Source organism: Macrotis lagotis, chromosome 4, assembly GCF_037893015.1.
Source record: "Macrotis lagotis isolate mMagLag1 chromosome 4, bilby.v1.9.chrom.fasta, whole genome shotgun sequence".
Classification (NCBI taxonomy): domain Eukaryota; kingdom Metazoa; phylum Chordata; class Mammalia; order Peramelemorphia; family Peramelidae; genus Macrotis; species Macrotis lagotis.
In genome coordinates this window covers 152,684,412-152,711,728 of record NC_133661.1, presented here as the reverse complement: position 1 = coordinate 152,711,728, position 27,317 = coordinate 152,684,412, and the positions used below count along the sequence as shown (strand labels likewise).

Below are 27,317 nucleotides of genomic sequence, written 5' to 3'. Positions count from 1 at the left end.
TTGAAAGTTTGTAGCTTTAGAAGGTCGGGGCCGGTACCGGCTTCGGCTTCGGCGTGCCCGTTCTGGGTCCATCCGTCCATTCATCCTTTCTCGGGGAGTCTGCCAGAAACGGCCCCCTGGCAGGTGGAGACCTCAGCGTGGGAGGGGGCGAGGCTGGATCCTGGATCCACGCGGGAAGATTCGTGTGGCTGAAGAGGGGGGAAGGGGAGGGCCAAGCAAGCCTGTGTCCCCGTGCTTCTGGGGAGGGGGCTTGCGGGTTTTCTCCGAAGCTTGGAGGGGTAACACGAAAGCCGTCTCCCCAGAAGTCCTAGGACAGCCAGGTGAGCTTCTCTGCAACCCACGCATTTCTTCCCCCCCCGCATTATTTCCCAGTCCTACCACCAAAAAAATCTCCCCCGCTCTTTTCTCTAGACATTCCCCTTCCACCCCTGGATTCCCCCTTCTCCATGTCTCTGACAGTCCTCATGGCCCCATTTCCACACCGCATGTTTTGTGCTTCTTGTGACATCTGTGAAAAATCAGCTGTCTGTCTAAGCTTAAGCCCCAGCCTCCCCCCCCCCCCCCCCGCCCCAGCTCCGCTTCTCAGGGCTCCCCATCCCCCTTTAAGCTATTTGAGAGCAAGAATTGTTTGGGTTTTGTTTTTACGGCCCAAAGGGCCTATTTACTTTTACGACACAGTAGCTGCTTCTAAGACCATGGATCTAGACTAGCTGGGAAGAACTTAAGAGGCTATTTCGTCCTTCCTTTTTATAGATAGGGAAACTGTGGCCCAGAAAGAGATGAGTTGGACCGGTTAGGAGCTGAGGTCCCTTTCAGATTCTAAAGCCCTGAGAGGTGACCTGCCTTGCTCCGGGGCCAAACAACTAATAAGTAGGGTTAGAACATTGATTCTCAATCCAGCTCACCTCCCTGCCTTACTTAATACGCATTGAATTTGACCAAATTGAACTGTATCATCCATCTCTTTGGACCCCTCCCATCTTTAGGTTATCCAAAATGATGGATTAAGCTTCCTCCTGGTATCTCTTCCAACTCTGGATCCTATGCTCAGTCAGTTCTTATACTGTTTTCCATTCTATCTCCTCTGCTTGACCCTCATTTGCTCCCCTCCCCACAGATCCTCCATCTCCAAACTTGCTTTTTTCCCCTTGCCTCTGACAAGCCCTTTTGACTTAAATTCAACTTTTGTCCATTGCCGGTGCAGATTAGCTGGGATACTACCTCGCCCTTTCTGTTTCTCCCGAGTATCTGGCCGAGCCAGACTTCACGGGCCCCTTTAACAAACTGTATCCGCAGACAGGGCTGGAGGCATGTCTCCCGGGCCAACCCGGGAGTCGGAGGAGCCGGACTACGCAGCGCTCCGCTGCCGCGTGGCCCTGGAGGAGCTGAGTCCAGGTGGGCAGCCCCGGCGGCGGCAGGCCATCCCGGATGCGCACCTCCACCTGGGCAGAAACGAGCGGCGGGAGCTGATGCTGCGGCTCCAGGGGCCCGGCCGGCCCCGCTGCTTCCCCCTGCGCGGCTGCAGGCTCTTCACCCGGTTTGCGGCCGCGGGTCGCAGCGCCCTCCGGGTCGGCTCCGCCTCGGACCCCGGCCTGGGCGCGGGGCCCGTCCAGCTGCTGCTCTCCGACTGCCCACCCGATAGGCTGCGCCGCTTCCTGCGGACTCTGCGCCTCAAGCTGGCCACGGCCCCTGGCCCCGGGCCGGCCCCTTTCCGATCCCGGCTGCTGGGCCCCCGACCCCAGGCCTTCTACACCGTCAGTCCGGTCCAGCCAGAGCACCTGCAGCCGGCCCTGGCTCCTAGGGCTGGGGACACAACCCCTGTGAGGCGGCCAGCGCTCCGGGACAGAAACCGGCCTGGCCAGGTGAGCACGGGGCCAGAGACTGCAGAATGGGGGTGGTCTGGAGGGCAGGGGTGAGGGAAGGGGGCACAGCAGCCAGGGAAACACAAGTCGGGAAGCCAGCTGGCGTTGACATCTTCTTTCCCCACCTGTAACAAGGGAATAATCTTTCCCTGCCCCGCTAACTTCACAGGTTCAAACACAAAAGTGGCTTGGAAAGCATATGATATGAAAAGCAAAGGAGAGGCTGAATTTTTATTCACTCTTTTTACACAGCAATTTCATGAACAAAGTCCTTTTTTTCTGTTCTATTTTTTGAAATAATCTTTTATTTAGTGTTTGTCAAATCCAGAATTCTGAAGTATACCATGTAAGAAACTTATTTTGTCATTATCATGAAAGTCCATCATCATGGACATAGCAAAGTAGATAGTCAGGCCTTAGAGTCAGTCAGAAAGACCTGAGTTTCAGTCCGGCTTCTGATCCTTCCTTACTAGTACAACTGTGAACAAGTCACTTAATTTCTTTAGAGCCTGGTTAAAAAAGATTTGCAGGGGCAGCTAGGTGGTGCAGTGGATAAGGAGTACCTGAGTTCAAATCCGGCCTCATACACTTAATAATTACCTAACTGTGTGACCTTGGGCAAGCCATTTGCCTTACAAAAACCTAAAAAGAAAAAGAGATTTGCAAATCTATATTAGCGAGGGAGTTTTTTCCTTGCAAGTTCCCAAGGCTATATGAATCCCCTACATCTCTTCCCCCTGCTCCCAAATAAAATCTTTTATTATCAGGATAAGAAAGATTAGGAGAAAAGTCAAAAAATGAATGAGATTAAAAAGGAACAGGGATGGTAGATTCATAGGATTTAGAGCTGGAAGAAATTAATAGATTAATCAACAAGCATTTGATATATAATCATACATATGATCAACAAACAACAGGCACTGTGCTTATGTGGTTGGTATAGAAAGGTAAAAAATGAAAAAATCCAAGTAGTAAGTTTAGATCCTATCCTGTTCTAGCAAATCCTACTCCAAGACCCCCTCCTCCATTTTTGATGAAGGTATTGGTGAAGATACTGGTAGCCTAGGGAAGGGAGGTGATTCACTTAAAGTGATACATCCTGTCCAAAGTCAGCTTTTGAATACAGGTTCTTTGAGTCTTAATCTAACGTGCTTTCCTAGGGTTCCTTGGGACCCAGAAAGCTCTTCTGAACTTGGAGTAGTCCTTCCCATCTGCTTTCTAGGCATCTTCTACCATGAGCAAGATTCCAAGGCATCAGCTCCAGCTTCCCTCCCCCAAGGTCCAGTTATCCCAGGAACAGATGCAGGTGTTGAATGCTGTGCTGAGGGGTAAAAGCATCTTCTTCACTGGAAGCGCAGGTGGGGACTGCATGGGATTCAAAGGAGATGGGGAGGTTAATGAGAGGATTTATTTTGCTTGGCTATACATATTTGTAAGTTTTGATTTTCTTGTTTTCCCAATGGGTGGCAAAAGGGGAGGTAGAAAGGAGAGAATTTAGAACTGAAAATAAAATAAAATTGAATTTAAAAAAAGGGAATATGGACCAGGCATAAGGAGGGAAGTGTTGGGAATCTTTGAGGGTCACCTGGGAAATCACCAAATGTTTTCCTAATTCCTTTGGCCCCTCTCCAGGGACAGGGAAATCATACCTGCTGAAGAGGATCCTTGGCTCCCTTCCCCCAAAGGGCACAGTGGTCACAGCCAGCACTGGAGTGGCTGCCTGCCACATTGGGGGTACCACTCTTCATGCCTTTGCAGGTTTGTAGTAAGGACTTGGGTTCTGGGAAGGAGCAGAGCTGGAATATGGCTGAAAGACTAGTTTTCAAGATGGGTTAAGGTATTAGAATTCAGGTAAAATTTTCAGATAAAAGTAGAAAAGATTTCAGGCTCTGGAATCCATAGTCAGAAGACCTGGTTTCAAATCCCACTTTTGACATGTTATCTGTTTGACCTTAAGTTTCTTCTCTTCCTCAAGCCTCAGTTTCCTCATCCTTAAGAGAAAGGGACTAGATGTCCTCTGAGGTGCTCTAGATTTCCCTGAAGCAGACTGGCACCAAACAAAGACAAATGAGGGTCTCCAGGGTGGAAGGTCATTCCCTTCACAAAACTAAGCTAAGATTCTACCCTTGACCAGGAATTGGTTCAGGAAAGGCTCCTCTTCCCCAGTGTGTGGCTCTGGCACAGAGACCCAGTGTACGACAGAGTTGGATGAGCTGTCAGCGGCTGGTCATTGATGAAGTCTCCATGGTAGAGGCAAGTCTGTTTGACAAGCTGGAAGCAGTAGCCAGGTTTGTGTGCTGGAGCGAGAGGGATGTCCTGGTTGAGGGGTAAAGAACTATCATGCCAGGTTCAATAGAGAAGGATCTGACCCTTTCCCAAACCCTAAACTGCTTGTGAGTCTTGGAAGAGTATCCAGACCCATCCAGTCTCCTAAGTCATTGCCTCTTCCTGTCCCTCCCTTCTACTTTCCAGAGCTGTTAGACAGCAGGACAAGCCCTTTGGAGGGATTCAGCTCATCATTTGTGGAGACTTCCTGCAACTTCCACCAGTGACCAAGAACAACCAGCCTCCCCAGTTCTGCTTTCAGGTGTCAGCCCCCCTACCCCAACCATGGCCTTTCCTTCTCCTGTAAAAATCACATTACCTAACTACCTTTGTATATAATTGGGGGGAAAAAAATCATACTACTCACATTTCTTTCTGTTCTGCCTAAGTAATAAGATTGCTCTTTCCTCCTCAGGAAAAAAAAATCTGTCTTATTCCCTTTTCAATTAATATCTTTTTAAAATATTACTTTTGTTTTTAGATATCACTCCTTCTCTACTCCCTAGCTAGCAATCTATCACTACAAAGAATAAAAAAGAAAAAAGAATTTCAAAAAATCTAAGCAATGTATTAACCAATTTTGCTATATACAATGTTCTATATCCATAGTCCCCCACCTATGTAAAGGGGGGGGTAAGGAATTCTTCCCCACTTTTTCACTCTTGTCCAACTTCGTGTGTGTGTGTGTGTGTGTGTGTGTGTGTGTGTGTTGTGTGTGTTTTCACTGTTTCTCTCTCTCTCTCTCTCTGTATATCTCTCTCTGTCTCTCCTTCCCTTCTTACCCTTCTTCCTCTTTCTCTCTCTTCCTTATTAGGCAAAAAGCTGGAGGAAATGTATCCAGTTGACCATGGAGCTGACTGAAGTGTGGAGACAGACAGACCAGACTTTTATCTCACTTCTACAGGCTATTCGGCTAGGCAGGTGAGCCCAAGTTTTGTTTTTGTTTGATGTTTTACACATTGAAAGAACTTGACATAATCCTGTGATTTTGGTTTGATCAATAGAAGGTGGCGATTGGTTGAATGTGTAGGGAGAAGAAGGAGAAGGGGGAAAGGGAAAATGAAGTTACTGTGTGCTGGGTGCTGTGGTTTGGATAAGAAATCACAAAGTTGATTAAAGGACCCATTTTTCTGTTGCTTGTCCAAGGTACCAATATTGCATTTATGCCTCTGAGTTCAGATTGGTGGTGGAATCAAAGAACCACCCTAATTCCACAGGGGAATTTAGATTTGATAGGGTAAGAAACAGGAGTCATTGAAGGTGACAACATAATCTAAATAGTAGTAAGGGAAAGTTAATTATGGCAGAGATCAAAAGAAAGAAAAAGACTAGATTGAGGTAACTAAAGAAACTGAGGTCCAGAAAAATTAAATGACTTATTCAAGGTCACACAGTTATTAAGGATAGTAAGTAAATTAGGCAGGTTTGGAACTCAGGTCTTTCTGACTTTAAGAACAATATTTTATCTATCCCATAATGCCTCTGAAAATGAAAGAGTAGATGAAGCTTTAAAAAAATTTATTTTCTCCCTCCCTCCACCCCCTCTGCACCCACAAGAAGGCAAGAAATAACATTCGTTATACATATGAATTAGCATATTAGCCATGTTCCAAATGGAGAAAAAAGCAAGAAAATTAAAGAGGAAAAAATATGCTTCAGTCTTGCTTCCTGAGTCCATCATTTCTCTAACTGTAGATTGAGAGCATGTTTTATCATGAGGCCTTTGGAGCTGTGCTGAATCATTGTACTGATTAGTTACTAAGATTTTCACAAATGATTATCTTTGCAATATTCTGTAACGATGTTTCCCTGTCTTTGTTCTGTTCACTCTACATTGTCATGTTCATAAAAGTCTTCTCAGGTTTTTCTGAAACCATCCCCTTCATCATTTCTTATAGCATGCAAATATTCCATCATATCCATGATAAGAAAGAGTCATAAGAGACAGGGTGCTGCTTCACAATAATATTTTTAAATATGTAAAATGAAATACAAAGAATTAACAAAATAAATCATAATGAAATACCATTAAATCATAAAAAAAATTATTGTCCCTAAGTTAAGAACCTCTGACTGAAAATATATAAACCACAAGCAACTACATTGTAACTAGGAAGACAAGATATGTGAAACATTGGGAACCATGAGAGAATACTGCCAAGCAACAAGAAATCCAAAATGAAATTATCTGGTTGAGTGTATATAAGTCCTATAGAAGGTTAGATAAGGGGAAATTGGATATGATTTGGAACAAGAGACAGGCAGCAGAGAGTTGTTGAAGAGTGTTTGTTTTGAAATCAGGAGGACCTGGGTTCAAATTCTGATTCAAATACAGAGAATATGTTTCAATCTGAATCTCAGCTATCTCATCTGTAAAATGAGAGGTCAGACTTGGCCTTTAGAGTCACTTCCCTGCCCTATTCTATTAGTGTATAATCATAGTTCATATTCCTATAACTCTTTACAATTTTCAAATGAATTTCCTCAGGATAACCCTGGAAGGAAAATTGACATTTATATGGCACTTTAAAGTTTGCTGCTCATACTAGCCTTGTCTAGCATTATTATCCTCATTTTACATTTTCCCTACATCCCCTCCAATATTTGTCACTTTCTCTTCCTGTCCTATTGACTAATCTAATAGGTATAAGGTAGCACCTGAGAATTGTTCTAATTTGCATTTCTCCAAAATGAATTAGAACTTTTTTTTTAACTGGCCATATATAGCATTGATAATCTCATCTGAAAACTGTTCATATGTTTTGATCATTTATCGATTGAGGAATGGCTCTTATTTTTTATAAATTTGACTCAGTTCTCTATGTTTGAGAAATGAGGTCTTTATCAGAGAAACAAGTAATATTTTTAAAGAGAAGGTAACAATGATAGAATATCAAAAAAAATCTAAAAAATTGATGTAATGTATTGTATGTCCCCCATGGACTTCCCACTTCTATACAACAGTGGAGGTTGGCAGTGAGTCTTCTCATATCTCTTATTTGGAACACACTTGTTCCTTGTAACTTTGCGAAATTTGCTTTTTATTGTTTTCTGGTTGTTTGTTCTTTACATTATTGTAGTTTTTGTGTATATTGTTTTCACTCTGCATTAGTTCATATAGATCTTTCCATACTCTGTATTCATCATACTCATCATTTCAGTACAGCCCAGTAATATTTCATTTGTAGTCACATACCACAGTTTGTTTAGCCTCTTGAATGCCAGGCAGAGAGAGGAGTCTGACTTTTTGGGCCAGGGACCAAGGGGAGGGAGGCAGTAAGAGTGAGCCAGAGAAATGATATAATCATAACTATTCTGCATTCAAGACTATTTTGGCAGAAGACAAAGGATGGATAAGAGGATGGAGTGAGATTTTCTGACAATAGTTGAGTAAAGACCACTAGGTATAGTGGGAACTGAGAGAAAGAAATGGGTACAAGAGGATTTGTTAACTGACCAGACCCGAAAATGTGGGAAAGGGAAGACTCTAAGGTAATCCCTAGGGATGGAACGTGAAAGACAGATAGGAATTTCTCTTTGTCTCTCAGTCTCTGTCTCTGTCCACATCACTTACATGGACTGATATTATCATCATCCTACTTATATTCCCTGAGGGGATTTTGGTGGAATATGATCCCCAGTAGTTTACAGATATCTGGCACTTAGATAATTCTTAGTATTGAACCTAGAAGACAGAAAGACAGGATCTCTCTCTCTCTCTCTCTCTCTCTCTCACACACACACACACACACACACACACACACAGAAAGACTGATATTATCATTCCACTTAGCTTTCCTGAGGAATTCAGCCCTTAGGGAACCCGAGTGGAGTCTAGTCCCTAATGGGATGGGAAAAGTGAGACAGTATCCATTCTATTCTCCCTCTCTCAGGTGCTCAGATGAGGTGACCCAGCAGCTAAAAGCCACAGCCAAACACATTGTGGAACGTGATGGGATCCTGGCCACAAGACTCTGTACCCATCAGGATGATGTGGCTTTGACCAATGAACGGAGACTACAGCAGCTACCTGGTGAGAAGGGAAAAGAAATGGGCATTGAAAAGAAGGTGACTGAGGGGCAGGGAGGGAGGAAAACCATTCCAGAGACTTGGGACTGTAGACTAAACACTGGAGGTAGTAGTCAGGAAGACATTAGTTTTAATACTTCCTCAGATGATTGCTGCTGCGTGACTCTGGACACTTGCATTTAACCTCTCTCCTCATCTTCTGTTCCCTTATCTATAAAATGGAGATATTAATAACTATCCAAAGAGTTTGCTAGGTGAATCAAATGAGATCATATGAATATTTGTATGTGAATTAAAGTGTACATATACACACCAGAGCTCTACTGCCTTGATAAAAGGAAAGAAGGTAGTCCTTACTTATGCTGATTTTTGGGAGAGTGGTCAGAGTTCTAGTATTGCTTCAGACAGAACTGTTTGTCTAGGGACAAGTCAGTTAATCTCTCAGATACTGCCTGTGTTTCAATAAAGTGGAGGAAGGCATCCCCATCTCTCCTCTATCCAGTTGTTCTTGGCTCAGTTGCCAATCTCCATTTCTTTTCCATTCCTCTTCTCTAATTTCCTCCCCTCCACCTTATGACCAGAGAAAGCAACTAGGAATTGGTAATGTATTTAGCAAGGGGTCGGCATATATCCTCCTGGAAGGGACCAGGGTACAAGCCCATCCCCATACCAGCTTCATGGAATGACTCTGGTTATATGTAAATCTAGGACTTAGGACTTGGGTAAGATTTGAGGTGGCAGAAAGAACAGATCATCAAAGCTAGCCATTGGAAAACTTTGTTTTTGATTCTCTACCCTTGCCATTTTTGTTCCTCTTTCTCAACTTGGCAACACTTTGCTTTGCCTCTTTTTCAGATAAATAGCAACCACTTACTCTGCCTCCCACTAAGAAAACTAATCCCAGGAAAATAACTAATTGAAGTCCATAATTCCAGGACTGAATTCTCCTAGGCAGTCTTCCTCTTTCTCTTTCTACCCTCTTCTCACACTAGGCATTTTTAACTATGAATATAATGTATAGTAACTCTTAGGAGATTTTCATTTTAATAAAATTTTAAATTAAATGAATATTTTATACTAAAATCCAAGTCAGGAGGGATCAATATAGGCCAGGAAGGAAAATAATGTCTGGTCCTACTATGTCATTTTTTTCCTTCAGTGGTTATCATCTTTCAAGTTCTAGTTTTCAAGCTCTGTTTGGTTAGACGTCAGAAATGCCAATCATCTTGATTTTTGTCCTGCTACTTGTCTTTGTTGATTCTGGAAGAGAAAGCGAAGCTGACAACTTTGTGCAACTCTGCCTCACTTAAATCCAATTTATGCACAAGTCAAGAATCATCTTGTGATGTCACTGGCCCTCTTCAAAAATGAGGGAGAAATAGCAATCTCAGCCTTAATTTCATCATCTATAAGATGAGTTTATGTGATAGTGTAAATGTATATGTTTGTAAGTATGTATAGATTTCTCTCTCCACATGTACACAAACACATCCTTTGAAAAATTTAAAACACTATATAAATCTTAGCTTTTATTAACTTCTTCTCTGCAGAATCATCCCCAATCCTATAAACAGTATAATAAAAAAAGACAACTAACATTAAATAGTTCTTACTATTATATCATTTGATCTTCATAACAACCCTGGAAGGTAAATGTTATTAATATCTCCATTTTTACAGTTGAGGTAATTGAGGCAGAGTGAAGTGACTTGCCCAGGTCACACACAGCTAAAAAGTATCTGAGGCCAAATTTGAACTCAGTTCCTCCTGACTCTGGGTCTAGTGCTCCTAACCACTGAGCAACTGGCCTCTGTTCTTTAAAATATAAGCTCTTCCAAGATAGGGATCACATGTCAATGTGTAAAAACTATGAATCTTCATGCCCATATCTCTGTCCAGGGTCTGTACATAGTAGCTATTTAATAATTACAGGTTGAGTGAAAACTTAGAGGCAAAATGGATAACACACCAGCCCCAGAGTCAGGAGGATCTGAGTTCAAGTGTAACTAACCCCCACACTTACTAGCTGTGTGACTCCAGATAAAAGAAAAGGAAAAAAATTCCTAATTGAATGAAAGATTGAACCAATCTGATCCCCTTGCCTCCTGAATCCTATTCATTCTTAGATTTCAACTTTTGACATGGGAAATACTTTTAAATGCCTTTCATGTTTTATAATGTTCTTTCAGGCCAAATCTATAGCTACGAAGCTATGGATAGTGACCCTGAGATGGTCAGGACCCTTGATTCCCAGTGTCCAGTGAGTCACCTCCTGCAATTAAAGCTGGGGGCCCAGGTGAGTGGGAAGGTGGAACCTTCAGGGATCAAAGAGGCAAGGTTAAGTCCTAGATCCCAGGGCTGACTCTTCCAGCAGGATTATCTCCAGAGTCTGGTTCTTTGAAGATGGTTCTCCCTTTATTGTCTACCCATGCTTCCCAGAGCTTTTGAGCCTGGCCACCTCTTCCTTCAATCCTGTTAGCTATAAGCCTAGGACTCTAGAGCTTGGGGTTCCTGCTATCTGGGCCAGTGTGGATTGTTTCCATCTCACTATACTGCCCCCTTCCCACTCCTAGTAGAGATGGACTGGGAATTATTCTACCAGATCTTTCCAGTGTGCCCCTATCTGAGGTCCTTTCCAGTTCAAGATAATATAATTAATTATAACCTTCTGATCTCATCACCAGGTGATGCTGGTGAAGAACTTAGCAGTATCTCAGGGCCTGGTAAATGGAGCACGAGGTGTTGTGGTTGGATTTGAAGCAGAAGGTAGAGGTAAGACAGTCTTAGCTTCAAATGGGGGAGGAAGCAGGTCTAGCTCAGTTCTTAGGGAAGAAGGGCTGGGAACAGTAGAATGAGCTAAGGTTTCTGGGGTGAGGCCACCACAGACAAATGACCTGACTCCTGATTTTTTGATCTTAGGTCTTCCTTGCTCGATTTTACTCCCTTCTTAGCTCTGAGTATTAATAGGCTGACTTTCTCTTCTTTACTTCCTGCCCATCCCAACCAGGGCTTCCCAGAGTGAAATTCCTATGTGGAGTCACAGAGGTTGTACGAACTGAGCGATGGACTGTTCATGGCCCTGGTGGTCAGCTCCTCACCAGGCAACAGCTGCCCCTCCAGTTAGCCTGGGCTCTGTCCATCCACAAGAGTCAGGTGAGAACCAGGAAAAGCATTGTAGAGGAAAAGGAATGGACAGGATGAATCCTGGGCTACAGTAGCGGCTGCAGGAGATCCTGATCATTTAGATATGGAAGGAAACGCAAGATTGTTTGTGATATAAAGTTTCCAAAACCCCTAGTATATCCTAGGCACAGAGCATTGCTAGGGTTACTGATGAATCTCTTCTCCTGGCATTTGGCACCTTCTACCTTCTTCCCCTGTTCCCAAGCCTATAACTTTAGGACAACAAATTCAGCATTCACCAATATGCTTTCTGTGGTCCCTAGCTCCTGGCTGGTCTCTAGGGAGTCTTTGTCCCTCTAGAGTTATTTCTCTATAAGATATATCTGTATTATGCTCATCCCCCTACCCCAGGTCCTTTCACACTTTAGGAAGCAACTCTTTTTAGGCCTTCTGGAAGGTCTGAAGTTGAAGTTAACACAGATGTTTGCCTCCCCCCATTCTAGGGCATGTCTCTTGACTGTGTAGAGATTTCACTGGCCCGAGTATTTGAAAGTGGCCAAGCCTATGTGGCCCTCTCACGGGCCCGAAGCCTGCAAGGTTTGCGAGTGCTGGATTTTGATCCCTCTGTAGTACGGTGTGATCCTCGGGTATTGAAGTTCTATGCCTCTCTGGAAGAGCAGGTGATTGGGATGGGTGGATGGATAAATTACAGGAAGGTTAGCCTAAAGAGCTGGTAAGGAATCATTTCTGTAGGGAAAGAAGGTAATGGACCACCAGGCAGGTAGGGTGATAGAAATGTCTGGAGGTCACTTTACTGGATTACCCTGGGAAGTATCAGCAGGTACTCCCCAAAGAAGTAAGAGGGATAATACTGGAATGAATGAAGGGGGGGTGGGGGGATGCCTAGGCAGGATGACAACTCTGGTGGGGGGGCAGGGAAGAAGACACGTCTCTACAGAGGAATAATGGAATGCTGACATAGTGAGTGAATCTGCTTATCTCTGTCCCAGGCTTATCTGAATGAGGATGGAAAGGATTCAGAGCAAGAGAATATGAACCCTGATATCTGAGTTCCAACCTCCAGAAAGACAGAAAATCCTAACTCTCACAACACTATCTGTATGACCTTGAAGATGGAACTTAATTTCTGGGTCTCATAAAATGAGGGGGATGGACTTGATGGTCCCCAAGGTACTTTCAGTCCTAGATCTTTGATCTTATAAGGACTGTATGTACCTCCCTTCCATTCTCAGGGGGAGGGTTGAGAGACTACTCTCCAGGCCAGGGGACTGTGTCTTCTACTAACTTTATCTTCCCCCAGAGCAGGGTGCAGCCCTTACTCTACTTCCTTGACTCCTGAAGCATGGACTTTAGTCCTGAATTCATCATCTTTTAATTCAGATCAGAAATTATGCCTTTCTATTGGGGCTGGGTTATGATCTTTTCACTTCCATAATTATCAGGATGGGCTGGGAGCTGAGGGAAAGGTTCTCTTCCCCTTCTAGATTGTACTCAACTTTCTCTTCCCTCACTCAGATCAAAGAATCTCAAATAAGCTTTAGTTCAGAGGTTCTTAACCTGGGGTCCAGAAACTTGTTTTTCAAATATGTAAATATTGTTTAAAATATGTAAATAGACACACACAACTGTATTTCAGTCTAGTTGATTTTTTTATCATCCTGTAATGTGTTTTATGTATTTAAAAATATTATTTTGACTGTAGGCTCACCAAAGTAGTCTATGAAACAGAAAAGGCCAAGAATTCCTTTTTCTTTAGTTGGTGAGGTTATGTATGGGTTACACCACTGGGGATTAAGGTACAATCTGTTAGGAAATGATTTAAATCAATAAGAACCAAGAGTCATTCCCCAGGAGATAAATGGTCAAAGGGTATGAATAGGCAGTTTTCAAAGGAAGGCAGGCAAACTACCTACAACTATGTGAAAAAATGCTCCAAATCACCAATAAATAGAGAAATATAAATTTAAGCAATTCCAAAATTCTGCCTCACCCACAAAACTGGAAAAGATGAGAAAAAAAATTGAAAATTGTTGGAGGGGGTTGTTGGAAAACAGGAACATCAAAGTACTATTGATGGAACTGAGATTCATCCGGAGATTCAGGAAAGCAATTTTTAACAATGTCCCAAAGTCATTAAACCCCCAAAAGGAAAAGGAAAATGACCCAAATATGTGAAAATATTTATACCAAATCTTTTTGACAATGGACAAGGGGATGTCCATCAACAAGAAAGTGACTGGCGCAGTAGCTAAAGCACCGGCCCTGGAGTCAGGAGTACCTGAGTTCAAATCTGGCCTCAGCCACTTAATAATTACCTAGCTGTGTGGCCTTGGGCAAGCCACTTAACCCCATTGCCTTGCAAAAACTTAAAAAAAAAAGTGACTGATAAAAATTATGGTATGTCAACATATTGGAATATTGTTATGCCATAAGAAATGATGAAAGGGGGGCAGATAGGTGGCGCAGTGGATAGAGCACCAGCCCTGGAGTCAGGAGGACCTGAGTTCAAATTCAGACTCAGACGCTTAATAATTACCTAGCTGTGGGTCCTTGGGCAAGTCACTTAACCCCACAGCCTTGCAAAAACAAACAAAAAAAGAAATGAAGGGGATGGTATCAGGGAAGACTTGTATGAACTGAGGTAGAGTGAAATGGGAAGAATCAGAATAACCATTCATTAAAAAAAAAAACACTGAAAGGGAAAGAATAGTGTAGCCACTAGGAAGAGGAAGAATCTTAGGTGACCTCTGCCCAGGGAGCCCAAATTCTCTTTTGGAGACATATAATTATGCACAACTAGAAAACCATCATTGCTTCAGGTATGGTAGTTCAGGGTACAAAGAATTAAATTTGGAATGAGTTACACCCTAATTCTCTTTCTTCTTGGAGAGGAGGGATTTGATTTCATGAATAGGACTTGTGCTTATCTTTCAGCTAATCAGACAACTATCCAATAAGCTGAAGACCTAATAGGTACCTAGCATCATGATAAGTGAGAAATAAAGGCATTTTCCATTCATTTGGCAAATATTTATAAAACATATGTTGTCTAGGAGTAAAGGAATATACAAAATTTAGATAAGACATAGTCCTTGCCCTCATTGGAGTTTATAGTTTAGGAGGGGGAGATATGATTCATAATATTACTTGATTAATGGAGCCAACATTTAACCTTTCAGTGTTCTCAAATGATTCTCTAAATTGCAAAATAGATATCAGATTAATAGGGAAAGTTTCTCATCAGGAGTTCTGGTATGAACGAATGAATGAATGAACTAGGTGAATGGCAATTTGGTGGCTAGCATGAATTGGAGACTACAAGTTCAATATAAGTTCAAATACATGACCTGGTTGTGCTGCCAACTCTCAGAACCTTGCCCCTGCATCTTGGTTAGTTTCTCATCATGCAAAGTCCCTCTCCACCCTGGTGGTCTCTTCTCCCATTGGTAAGTTCCTAGGGTGCCTCCATTGAGGGATGGGCCAGGTTGGTCATGCTTCATTCCTTTCCTGGCTGTGCTTCTTACAGAACAAAAGTTGACCACCACGCAGCAAGCCATAGGTACCAATCACCCTTTTCAGAGCTTTGTTTTTCTCATCCTCAAAATGGAAATAAATCCAAGGCCTTCATTTGCTTCTGCAAGGAGAACCTGTGAACCAATCTTCTATTCAGCTGCAACTTCCTTTTTTTTTTTCCCCTTCTGGCTTCCTTCAAGATGGATATGATTCAGTTCCACCAAAAATATGTCTGATTATTAGTCTCTAGATAAGGAACTGACATTTAGAGGAACAACAGCTAAGTTAATGTTTCTCCATAATACAACTGACTGAAAGTTTCAGGGAAGATAAATATTCCTCTGTATAGGTTATCAATTTTTTAAAAAAGGCATTTGATTTGAAAAAGAAAAAAATGGTTATCTTAAAAGCTCTTCTCTATCAAGGTGGCTAAGGTGGTTACACAATTATATAAGATTCCTTGAAAAACAAAACAATGGAATGCCTAATCAGAAGACATTAAGTGATGGAAGCCACAGTTATAATCATGGACCAGACTGCAAATGGGAGAAGAATTCTAGAGAAAGTCCTCTAGATATTGTTTTTCTCTCTCTTTTTTTTTTTAGGCAACTGGGGTTAAGGGATTTTCCCAGGATAATACAGCTAGTAAGCAACTGAAGCTGGATTTGAGCTCAGATCCTCCTGACTGAAGGGCTAGTGTTCTATTTAGTGCTCCACCTCACTTCCTCAATGTTCTTGTTTAGATTGTGCTGTTTGCATCAAACCCCAGGACATCAGAACCTCTTAAAGGGGGTTCATAAATAGTCTAAAGAGTTTAATCAGGATCAGTTAGGTTGTGTAATGGATGGAGCAACGACCCTGGAGTCAGGAGGACCCGAGTTCAAATTGGACCTCAGTCACTTAATACTTAGTTGGCTGTGTGATCTTAGGCAAGTCGCACCACCATTGCCTTGCAAAAATCCAAAAAAAAACCAACCAAACAAAAAAAAAGAGTTTGGCTAAACTATCCAAACCAGAGAAATTTGTATGAAACAAAGGAAGAAGGTTATCTTTTTGCAAAAAAAAAAAAAAAAAACTATGAGCAAAGATGTGGAAAACCATGGAGTAGACCAATTTGGTTAAAATGAGAAAGTTACTAGCAGAAGGCTGGAAATGAATTGGAATATTAGAATATAAAGCACTTTGAATTCTAAGCAGAGGAATTTGAATTTACCTGTTAGAAAAAAGGGAGTCAATAAGTTATTTGAGCAGCAGAATGGCATGACCAACCAATCAATTGAGCAACAAAAATTTATTAAGCTCTATGTATTGCAGGCACTGTGGTTTAAATACTGGAGGTTATAAAAAGAAAGGAAAAAAATCCCAGTGCTCAAGGAGCTATCATACTTATGGAAGAAACAACATATATAAAGACAATAGTTTATAATAGTAGCTAATATATAAAAGTATGTAAGAATAATCAGTATGCAATAGAATAATAGAGAATATAATAAGCAAGTGGCATTATAATAGTAGATGGTATATATAAGTATAATATATAATAGTTGGTAGTATAGAATAGTAGCTGGTAGATAATAGTATAGAATATCATATAATAGTACCTAGTTGATATAATACAGAATATAATAGTAGTTGGTAGATAGAACTGGTAGATAATAGAATATAGAATAGTGACTGATAGATACTAGGCATAGAATAGAAGCTGGTAGATAATAGTTCAGTATATCATAATAATAGCTCTGGATAATGTGTAATATATAATAGTAAAATATCCAAAATATAGGATAATAGTATAGTATGTAATCGTAGCTGGTAGATAATAGTACATTATAGAATTGTAGCTGCTATATAATAGTTTAGTACATTGGATAATAATAGCTATATCTAAGTATAACAAAGATTATTTTGACAGTGATATGAAAGAGGGATTAGGCTTGGAGATGAGTGATGAGGACCAGAACTTGGGTGGTGATAGTAGAAGGGAAAGAACAGATTGAATAGATTTAGGGAAGATGGAATTGAAAGGACTTCCCCTTTCCCCCTCCCCCCAATAGAAAAACATTAAGTTCTTACTAGAGCCTATGAACCTTGAGCAGTATATTACAAATAATTGGGAGTCTGGTCCCCCCTTGTGGCTACACTGATAATTACATAGCTTTTTCATAATGTCTTGAAAACTGGAAGAAAGGGATGATGTCTAAATTCAGAACTACTGCATCTCAAAGGAGATTCAGTCCCTCTCACACATAAGCCTTGTTATTGCTCTGGCCCTAGGCAAGTTTCTTAACCTCTTTTTTGTGATGATCAAATGATACATATAAAATGGTTTATAAAGATACTATATAAATGTAGAGCTGCTCTATGATGATGATTACTATAAACCTTTTGTCCAGGACACTGATCAGAGGAAAACATGAGCTTCTCAGGTCTTTGTAGAGATCAAAGAGCCAAACCCCTAGGCTCCTAGGTCATATAGACAGCACCTACCTTTCAGCTCTTGGGCTGTTTGTTTTCTGAATCGTTACCAGGACAACAATGAAAGGACAATGAAAACCATTGGTTGACATCTACTCAAAGGAGCTATACCACCCTCCCAACCTCTTTAGTTGCAGAGAGGAGTCCTGGGGGAAGGGGTGATCTGGAATGGAGAGCAGGAAATGAAGACCAACCACCCTAAAAAAACATCAATTCCCCCAAGCTGATTCAGAATTCTGCTCAGCCTGGGCCTCATCCCAATTGGCTCCCCTCTTTATTTTCCTCCATGCCCACTCACCTCCATACTCACTTAATCTGGCAGATGAGACAACCAAACTTTCAACACCAGACCCTTTCCCTCAGAGAACTGCTCCATATTTTACAAGAAAGTAAAGGAGCTTCATCTTACAAGTGAGTCCTATATATGAAAACTGCCATCAGCATCAGAAGATCAGATTTGAAGGAAAGGTCAGAACATGAGTCTAGGGTATGGGAGCAGAAAATGAAGTCTCATCATCCCTGAAACTGCAGAGGAGGGATGGGAAGAGAATGGCAAAGAAAGGATGGGAAGGGGTCATAAGTAAAGGCTTATAGGATCTCAGGGCAGCTTTTCCCTATCTTAACACAAAGACCCTGTAAGACTGGAATTGACTTCACTCCACTAAACCTGGAGATAGGATAGATTATTACATATTGCTCAGGGTACTGCTTCAAGGCACAAGATCAGAGATGGATGGATAGATGGATGGATGGATGGATGGATGGATGGATGGATGGATGGAAAGGCATTTATCAAGTGCTTTTGGAAGTTTTCATTCTACTCATATGTAAGCAGGTAAAGATGTTATCTGGAGATACCTTTTTGGAATTGTCCCTCCCCCCTTATCTCAGCCACTGTCTGCTTTGTCCCCCCCCCCCCACTCCCTTTTCCCTCTTCCTTAACCCTATCTCCTATTCCCTCTAAGTAAGTATCAATCATGGTGAGTATTTTAAAGTATTTGATGATGTGTGTTTGAGAATAAATGGAGGTGGGTATGGAGAGAATGTGAAAATGTCAACCCACCTCCTAGTGGGTTGTTGTGAAGCAGTGGAGAAGGTCTTGTAATCAAGAATTAGGAGAACTGGGTTCTAGTTCTGATTCTATAACTAATTCTACTGCAAGTCACTTGATATCTCTGAGCAGTTTCTGGGGGCTCTTGTGTCTGTCCCTATTTCCACAGTCATTCAGAACTCAAAACTTCTGAAAAGGAAGATGACTCAATGAAAAATGAAAAGGAAGAAGAAACATCAACCCATGGTCTATTGGTGGTACTGCCAGCGAAATCCTGGGGCCCATCGTAAGACAGGCAGGAGGGGCACTGGGCTTGGTGGGGGATGGGGAAGAGAAGAGAGCAAGAATGGGTGGGGGAGGGGAAGTGAAAAGTTCTAGAAGCAATAGCCTCCCTCTCTTAATTTTTTTTTCCTCTCTCACTACCTGCTTCCTAATCAACCCAGAATATATAGAGTTCCAACTATCAGCTGGATACCCCTGTGCTGTAGAGACCCTATCAGAGATATAAGAAGAGGAAAAGAGATATATTTATCTTCATGGAATGGAACTTAAAGTATAAATGCATACAGGGATGGGGTTAGGAAGTAGATCTGTAATTTCTTACACAAAGATAATTTCACTGATATCTCAAACATTTTAATCATTTCTGGATGAGGAAGGTCCCTCTACCAATATATGTATATATATATATTGTCATTATCTTTGCACTTTCTGGTGTTTCAAATTGTCTAGAATACTGAGAAGTTATGACTTGACCAGGATCCCACAATCAGTATGGATCAGAGGCAGGATTCAAATCTAGGTCATCCTGGCCCTGTGGCTGGCTCTCTGTCCATTATTAAACCCTTCAGTCTGACATATAGGAACATAGGGAGTATAAAAATAGAATATAACGAAGGGCTCTTAAATGGTGTGTTTGTCTCCAAAGTGGGAACAAAGGTCTCTGGTAGACTGTGGTCCAACAAGAAGAATGTGATTAACCAATGGGAGGTTGGAAAGATGGTTCACAGCCTCCCCAATACCCCTACTTGATCTGAGATCTGGTCCCTCATGGCAGTTGTAATCTAACTTTACAGCATCTTTGCTGGGGGGTGGGGAAGGATGGTACATCAAGGAAATCATACCTCTCCTTCAGTAGAGTCCCTAGGAAAAAAATTACTGCTATAAGGGTTCTTTTTTGTTTGCTTTTGCAAGGCAATGGGATTAAATGACTTGCCCCAAGGTCCTACAAATCTGAGGTCAAATTTGAATTCAGATCCTCCTGATAGGGTCAGTGCTCTATCCATTGCATCACCTACTGCCCCTATTCTTGATCAAAAAAATTTCGGTAGCCATCAATAGAGGGTAAGTCCAGGAGGCATTCAGAGCAATTGGGGGAAATCACTAGGGTTGGAACAGTAAATGAACCAGAATTTGAGCTTGAGGGAAGGGTAAGATTTGAATAGTCATTAGAAGTTGAGGGGCCACAGAGAAACCCCAGTTTAAATTAGGGGAGATAGGTTCCTCCAACCCCAATCCACAGATTTCCCCTGGCCCCAAAACTTCCTCCTTTATACAAGTTCATTCATGTTTTGCAGGTCCATTTAACAAGGTGTACTGGTCATTGAAATGAGTGGAATAGTCTGAGAATAGGGAAAGACAAGGACCCCACTACAGAGAACAAAAATTCAACCTTTTAATCCTTTCCCATCTAACCAAGTGGCAGAGGGCAGGGAGGCTAAGAGGTTAATCCACTTCAGGGATCTGCCACAAAAGTCACAGAAGTCACAGAGTGACTTCTCCATTCAAAACAAATTCCCAAAAAAGCTGGTGGAAAAGGAATAGAATGGAAGAGCACAAGGTTCATTCTCTCAGACCTGTTGATTGATTTTTGTTCCAAAACTCAAAGCTGTAATAACAAGCTTCCTTTCTGGTCACCTTATTGCCCATTTCCATCTTCAGGATCCCAAGATCCACCAGTTTATTAAGCAGATACTCTATACCAGGCAAATGTGTTGGACATTAGGTATCCCCCAGAAAAGAGAAAAGAAACAACCCTCAAGAAGCTTATGTTCTATCAGGGGTTTATAATGCATACATATAAATAAATAGAAAATATATTAAAAGTTAATATAATTCTATGGTGAAACACATGTGTATGTGCAAAATAAATACAAAATGGTGGAGGAGATGCTAAAGTAATGGTTCTGGATCTCTATTTTCTCTTTGTAAAAATTAGGAACTAAAAATTCTATGGTTCTTTGGTTCTCTCTTTCCCTCTGACTAGTCTTCATCTAATTCTTTTGGCCAAGTTTATGGAGGAAAAATGACATTTCAAACATGAAATATGTTTTATGTAGCATAAGGCCCTGCCCCCATCCAGAACTATCTCCTTCACCAGCTATTCATAGTGCTTCAAATGATCCTTTTAGAGTCATGATTTCTCATAAGTCATGATTTTTTGGAGATAATTTAAGACCATCCCCAAAAAAGCTTTATCAATACAAATGTTCCCTGAAAGAGGGATGGGAGATTAATTTGTGGTAATTGTGGCACTACCCACGACTCTTGATACTTTTCAAAAAATCTCTTCTGAGTTCTACAATACCACTGAGATGGATGATGGTGATAGTAATTGGTAAGAATGGAGAAGGAAAGTAGGAAAGGGTAGTTGTTAGCAGCTGGATCAAAGGATATTGGGCCCCCAGGCCTATGTGCTCCACTCCCAGTAGTTTGGGAGTTCTGCCAATCCATCTTCAACCCTCATCATTCCATCCCCATTCCTTTTCCATCTTGGCCCAGGTCAAGTCCTTTCCCCATGGGAACCACCATAATGCCTGAAATTCTAACATCAAATGGGAACAAGCTGGTGGAGAAGAAAGGTAGAAGAAGAGGGGGTCGCTTGGCCTGGGCAGAAACAACAGGCACTATTGGTATAAGAGGGAGGACCAGCTGAAAAAATCTGCCAATAGATGCAATATTCTATGTCTCCTACTTTTAAAAAAAAAAAGGTTAGAGGGCAGCTGGGTGGTGCAGTGGATAGGATGGCCCTGGAGTCAGGAGGACTTGAGTTCAAATTCAGCCTTAAACATTTAATAATTACTTAGCTGTGTGACCTTGGGCAAGTCATTTAACCCCCATTGTCTTGCAAAACAAAAAGAAAAGGAATTGAGAGGATAGAAAGAAAAGGTCTTGGAGGTGGGTAAACTGGAAAGAGAACAGTCAAGTGCTCTGATTTTAGGATTTAGAACCAGAGCACTTAACTTCAAATCTTAGCTCTGCCCCTTATCTAGCTTTATGATCTTAGGCAAATCACTGGACCTAAAGAACAGTACCTTGGCTTCCTAATCAGTAAAAGGAGGATTGTGCTAGATGTCCTCTGAGGCCCCTCCCAGCCTTAATCTATGATAGACAAGTCCCAGGTTGGATTGAATAACCCACAAGCACCAGAGGGCTCTTAAAGTATGACTCCACACCAAAAATCAGCTGACTGGAGGTTGGAGGTGCTGAACAGCCTCTATTTGCTCACAACTGAGCCCAAAAGTCTTAACAAATATTAAGCATTCAATTGCTAGCATTCTATGGACTTCATCCCTCAATAACTTCACATTTATTTCTTAAGCTCTTTGTATTTACTGGTATAAGGCTTAAAGTATGGTAGAGAAAATAGACTACTGCACTGGGCTTTGAAAGACAGCTGGGTGGTAGAGTGGATAGAAAGTCAGCCCAGGGGACAGGAGAATCTGAGTTCAAATGCAGACTCAGACACTTAAAGTTGTGTGACACTGGCAAGTCATTACATCCTGTTTGCCTCAATGAGCTAGAGAAAGAAATGGAAAACCATTCTAGTATCTTTGCCAAGAAAACCGTATTTGGGTCTGACATGACTGAAAAAACGCTAAACAAAAAAAATTGGGCTTTGAATCAGAGAGATCTGGATTCAAATCTTCTATCACACATTTAATATGTGACCTGGGCAAGTCACAACTATTTTGAGCTTTAAGAAAAACCCTTCTTTGATAAGTCACTAGGAGCTTTCTCAACAAAAAGATGACAGGGACTATTTTGTTTTCTGTATTTGTACCTTAGCAGGAGTTGTTGAAATGAATAAGCATCTACAATGTGTTACCAAAACTCTCTGGTGGGTCCTCTACTGAGCATTGCTGCTTTTGGCCAGTGTCCAGTGGAAGAGTGAGGGGGAGGGCTGCTTCCACTTCCCCAGAATGATAGTGAGGTCCCATCCCCCACTTTCACTAATCTCCTTTTCTCTTAGGTCTAAAAAGTCCAAATGTCTAAAATCAGTACTTTCTCCAGAACCAGTACAGTATCCTGCCCAAGAAGACTCTCAAGATGATGCCCCAAAGAAAAGGCTATCTCGTTACCCACCCTCCTTTACTTGGCAACCAATCTTCCTTCTGCAACCTCTGGGGTTTTCAACAGTAGAGGTAGGTGGTGCCCTGGGGATGGGGGTGCCTCTTTGCCTAGCTCTGTCCCTTGAAGTAGGCACAGTCCCCTAGGAACCTGGAGGATACTGGTCCAAAACAGAATGTTAAGTTCATTCCTTGTCTACCCTTATGCAGAAATATCCCCATTATGTTAAGTACATTATAATCAATACCCAGAAGATCTTTATTGAGTACCTATTGCATGCTAAGATGAGAGGGGAAAGGGGGAAATGCAAAAGAAGAAGAAAAAAAGTATGCCACCTCAGAATTTGTACGGTGCTTTACCAGTCCCAAAATCCTTTCACAACAATCCTCTGAGGTAGGGTAGGGCAGGGCATGCATGTATTATTGTTATCTCCATTTTACAGAGGAGGAAACTGAGGCTCAGAGAGGGTTGTACCTTGCCCAACATCCCATAATGGCTGATCTGAATGAGATGTGTTTCCCACCTGAAAGAGTTTACAATATATTTAGGGGTTCGGAATCAATATAAATGAGAATGACCAGAGAAAAAAGGCTAAATTGAATGGCACAAAGCTAAAAGTCCAATAGTGATTCAGAAAAAAAGGAAAAAAAGGAAATGGTTAGTGAAGTCTGTGTTAGATGTAAAACTTGAAGCAGGCCTTGAGAATCTGAGAGTTGGAATTTCTTCAGATGGGGGGGGCGGGAATAGCAGCCACTGCTGAGAATGAAACCTCCCCACATAGTTCTCTGTGCATTCACACAGCTTGGCTTTGCTTGTTGGCCATAGTTGGAGCCAAACAGGACTTCAAACCTTAAAATGTTTATCTTACTTGCCCCTTTGCCTGAAATTCTCACTTTCAAGGACCTTCTTTTGGGGTAGGAACTATCTGGCAAAGACTCCCCTTAAATGCAAATGTGTTATCCAAAGAGAAGAACAAGTGTATATTCTATTAGTACCCATCAAAATCTTTGCCCTACTGGAGGCAGGTATCACAGTGGCTGGAAAGTGGGGCCTGGAGTCAGGAAGGATCTGAGTTAAAATTTGGCTTCAGACACTTACCTGCTATGTGACCCTGGACAAGTCACTTAACTTGTTTGTCCCAGTTTCCTCAACTGTAAAATGGGGATGATAAATAATAGCAGTAGTAGTGGTGGTGGTGGTGGTGGTAGTAGTAGTAGTAGTAGTAGTAGTAGTAGTATAGCAGCAGCAGCAATAGTGGGTAGTAGTAGTAGTAGTAGAAAGCAGCAGCAATTGTAGAAGTAGTAGTAGTTATAGTAATAGGGGTAGTGGGTAGTGGTAGTGAATAAAAGTAGGGATAGGAATAGGTTTAGTGGTAGGTGATGGTGGTAATAGTGGGAAGTAATGATAGTAGCTGTAGTGATTTCCATCAATTACCTTATTCCCATTGGAGCCAATGACATGGCACAGTGACTTAAGAGTAAGAAGTCTGAAATCAGAAAAACATGAGTTCAACTCCTGCCTCAGACACTAATTGTGTGACCTTGGACAAGTCAATTAACCTCAGTTTCCTCAATTGTAAAATGGGGATAATAACTTCTCAGGTTGTGAAAATCAAATGAGATATTTGAAAAGCAGTTGAGCACATAGTCGATTCTACATAAATTCTAGCTATTTTTATTAGTGAAGCAGATTAAAGCAGTCTTCAGGGGTGGGACATAGGAAAGGTAAGTTTTGAAAGGAAATCCAAAATTTTCTTCTATTTTTACTGTATCTCCTCTGTGCAGAGAACTGGGGTACTAAGTGCTGGGAAAGATAAAAAAATTCAGATAACAATCAGGCCCTGTCCCCAAGGAACTTTCAGATTCTAGTAATATAGAATACAACATGAAATAGGAAAGAATAAGGTTGAAGCAAAGGTACTCTGGAGTTTAAGGAAGGAAAGGATGTATCTCCCTAGGGATCAGAATTTGGATTCTAGACACTTGGGGAGGGGCAGCTAGGTAGCATGAAGTGGATAGATAGAGCACCAGCCCTGGAGTACCTAAGTTCAAATCTGGCCTCAGACACTTAATAAATTACCTAGCTGGGTGACCTTGGGCAAGCCACTTTACCCCATTGTCTTGCAAAAACCTAAAAAAAAAAAGACACTTGGGGAAAGGGAAGAGGACAGAATGGGTGCTTGTACCCATGTGCTCTGCAGAAGGACTAGTGAAGATGAACCCTGGGACTATGACACCCCACTCTGGTTGCCTTTCTGGGGCCTTCCAAGAACAAGGGTTGGAAGGAGCATGTGAAGACCAGGTCCCTTTTTCCTCCAGTTCAAAGTATGAGTCAGTGCCTTCATAGAGCAGATATCCAACAGGAATTATGTTGAGGTTAGGGGATCTAGGCTGTAAGGACACCAGTGTTTGAGGGTAGCAGGTTGGAGTGCTGGAAGGGACCTTGTCTTCCCTAATCTGAGGAGTGCCCTGGGGAGGCTAGGGCCAGGGAGAGTGAAACCATAGTTTGGCTCCATTCTAGGTGGGACCCAAGGCCTTGTCAGGGGCTGGGCTGATGGTGCATGGGGTCTACTGTGAAGCTGGCCCAAAAGTCAAGAAGACTACTCCTAAGAACAAAGCTTTAGGGACCCCGAAGAGGGCTTCCCAGTCCAAGGGCCCACCACGGGGAATGGGTCAACTCCAGGAGATAAATGAGAAGAACCAGCAAAGGTAGCCCTCAGAACCCAACTTGGTCCAGCTCCCTGAACTTCAGTTTTTACCCATGGGTTGCCTTTGAGGGAAAAGGGAGGGGGGGGAAGAAAAAGGGATTAGATCCAAACTGATGGAAAAAGCCAGATAGTTGAAAAGTGGGTTACTCTTGAACTTGAGGAGATGGGGAAGAAATGACAGTGAGAACACATAGCTCACATTTATATAGCTTCTAAGAATCATCAAGGATGACTGAGGGAAACAGAGTAGATACTATTAATCTCCATTTTACAGATGAGAAAACTAAGGCCCAAGATCACAGAGCAAGGTGGCTGTGGACTCTTGAATCCTGACCCCCCTACCCCACAACCCTAGTGCAAATGGTCTTTTCTGCTTTCCTATTTTCCTACTATCCTATGAAAAATTGGATAGGGGTGGGTGCTGAGCCAGGGGGAAAGGGAGGAAGGGGTATTCTCTGCTCTTTTCCATCTTAAGGGTGCCATCTTTGCAATGATCTTAACAGGATATACTCCCTATCTGATGGTACCTGCCAAAAACGTACTTTGTCCACCCCAAATCGGAAGTGCCCAAAACCAATCAAGGTAGGTGTCCATTACTTCTTTACAACCCTTGGCTCCAGCTCACCTGTCCTCTTCCCTCCCTCTCCCACAAGTGATTTAATTTTAAGCTCTTAAGGTCCAATCACTCAAATACACAGTCCAAGGCACCGTGGGAAGGCATGAAGAATACATGAAAAATGAAACTTTCCATGCATTTCCTCAAAGAATTTCCATTCTATGAAGCACTGAGAGTTTCCAATGCCAATTTTAGGGCCTGGTTCTAGTACTAGTCAAATACCCTGGGTGGCTCAGTGGATAGAGCACTGGCCCTAGCGTCAGGAGTACCTGGGTTTAAATATGGTCTCAGACACTTAATAATTACCTAGCTGTGTGGCCTTGGGCAAGCCACTTAACCCCATTTACCTTGCAAAAAAAAAAAACTACCCCAATACTCCCCTTTCTCTACACAGCATTCACCCATGTCTTTTTTCCATAGAACAATATCCATCAGCCTGTTCAGAAGAAGAACATGGGGGCCAAGAGCCTCTCTTACCCCAAACATGAAGTCAGGACAAACATTGTGCAGCCTTGGTTCCAGACACAATACCGCCTTCAACCCAAAGCCACTCTAATAAACAAACACCATTTACAAAACCTCTATGCAGGACGAAAGAACATGGACCACCCCAGATTCATTCGTGCCACTGAACCACAAGGTGGTGCTAAATGTCCACTTGCTCCCAGGAGAGGTGGTTGAGGAGGCCCTGGAAATCTTTGAGTGGGAGGGCTATCATCTGGCCCCCTAAGAACGAACCCTTTGCCCTACTTCAGGACCTTGTTGGGACCAGCCTTGAGGATGAAAAATATTTTCAAGGAGTAATGATGATGAGAATAAACATCAGGCCCAGGTCAATGCAATCCATCTCTTGATCTCTCTCCTCTTTGTCTTCCCAAAAGACACAGGTTGGGTGGCAGAGCTTACTGTGGGAGCCACCATCCCATGGTCTGGAAATTCTGGATAACAAATATTTAATAAGCAATTTATAATTTTTGAGGCATTTCCAAACACATTTCCTCACTGGATCATTTGATGAGGCAACTCCATGTAGCCAGGTTTAATTTACTCTCATTTTAAAGGTGGGGAAATTAGGGTTAACTCAACTAAGCTCAAGTGGAAAATCTAGGAGTAGGGCCCATGTCTCCTGAATTCTAGTAAAGGACTCTTTCCAATACAGAGTATTGGTCCCAGGCAGAAAACTCAAGCTTACCAACTTTATGAACTTGGACAAGTCACTAAATTTCCCCAAATCCCAGTTTCCTT

At 42.1% G+C, this 27,317-nt stretch overlaps 1 protein-coding gene across 1 annotated transcript; it reads left to right on the top strand.

Moving 5' to 3' along the window:
• On the top strand, nucleotides 1-26,918 carry PIF1 (PIF1 5'-to-3' DNA helicase). Its single transcript, XM_074234394.1, has 18 exons — nucleotides 1-320; nucleotides 1,297-1,862; nucleotides 3,085-3,220; nucleotides 3,495-3,620; nucleotides 3,997-4,150; nucleotides 4,335-4,449; nucleotides 5,002-5,108; nucleotides 8,081-8,220; nucleotides 10,406-10,512; nucleotides 10,901-10,988; nucleotides 11,224-11,369; nucleotides 11,843-12,019; nucleotides 12,350-17,759; nucleotides 18,569-18,694; nucleotides 22,652-22,823; nucleotides 25,270-25,457; nucleotides 25,960-26,038; nucleotides 26,493-26,918. The coding sequence occupies exons 2-13, from the start codon at nucleotides 1,311-1,313 to the stop codon at nucleotides 12,407-12,409; spliced, it is 1,908 nt and encodes a 635-aa protein (XP_074090495.1). The 5' UTR covers nucleotides 1-320; nucleotides 1,297-1,310; the 3' UTR covers nucleotides 12,410-17,759; nucleotides 18,569-18,694; nucleotides 22,652-22,823; nucleotides 25,270-25,457; nucleotides 25,960-26,038; nucleotides 26,493-26,918.
• The last annotated feature ends 399 nt before the right edge of the window (nucleotides 26,919-27,317 follow it).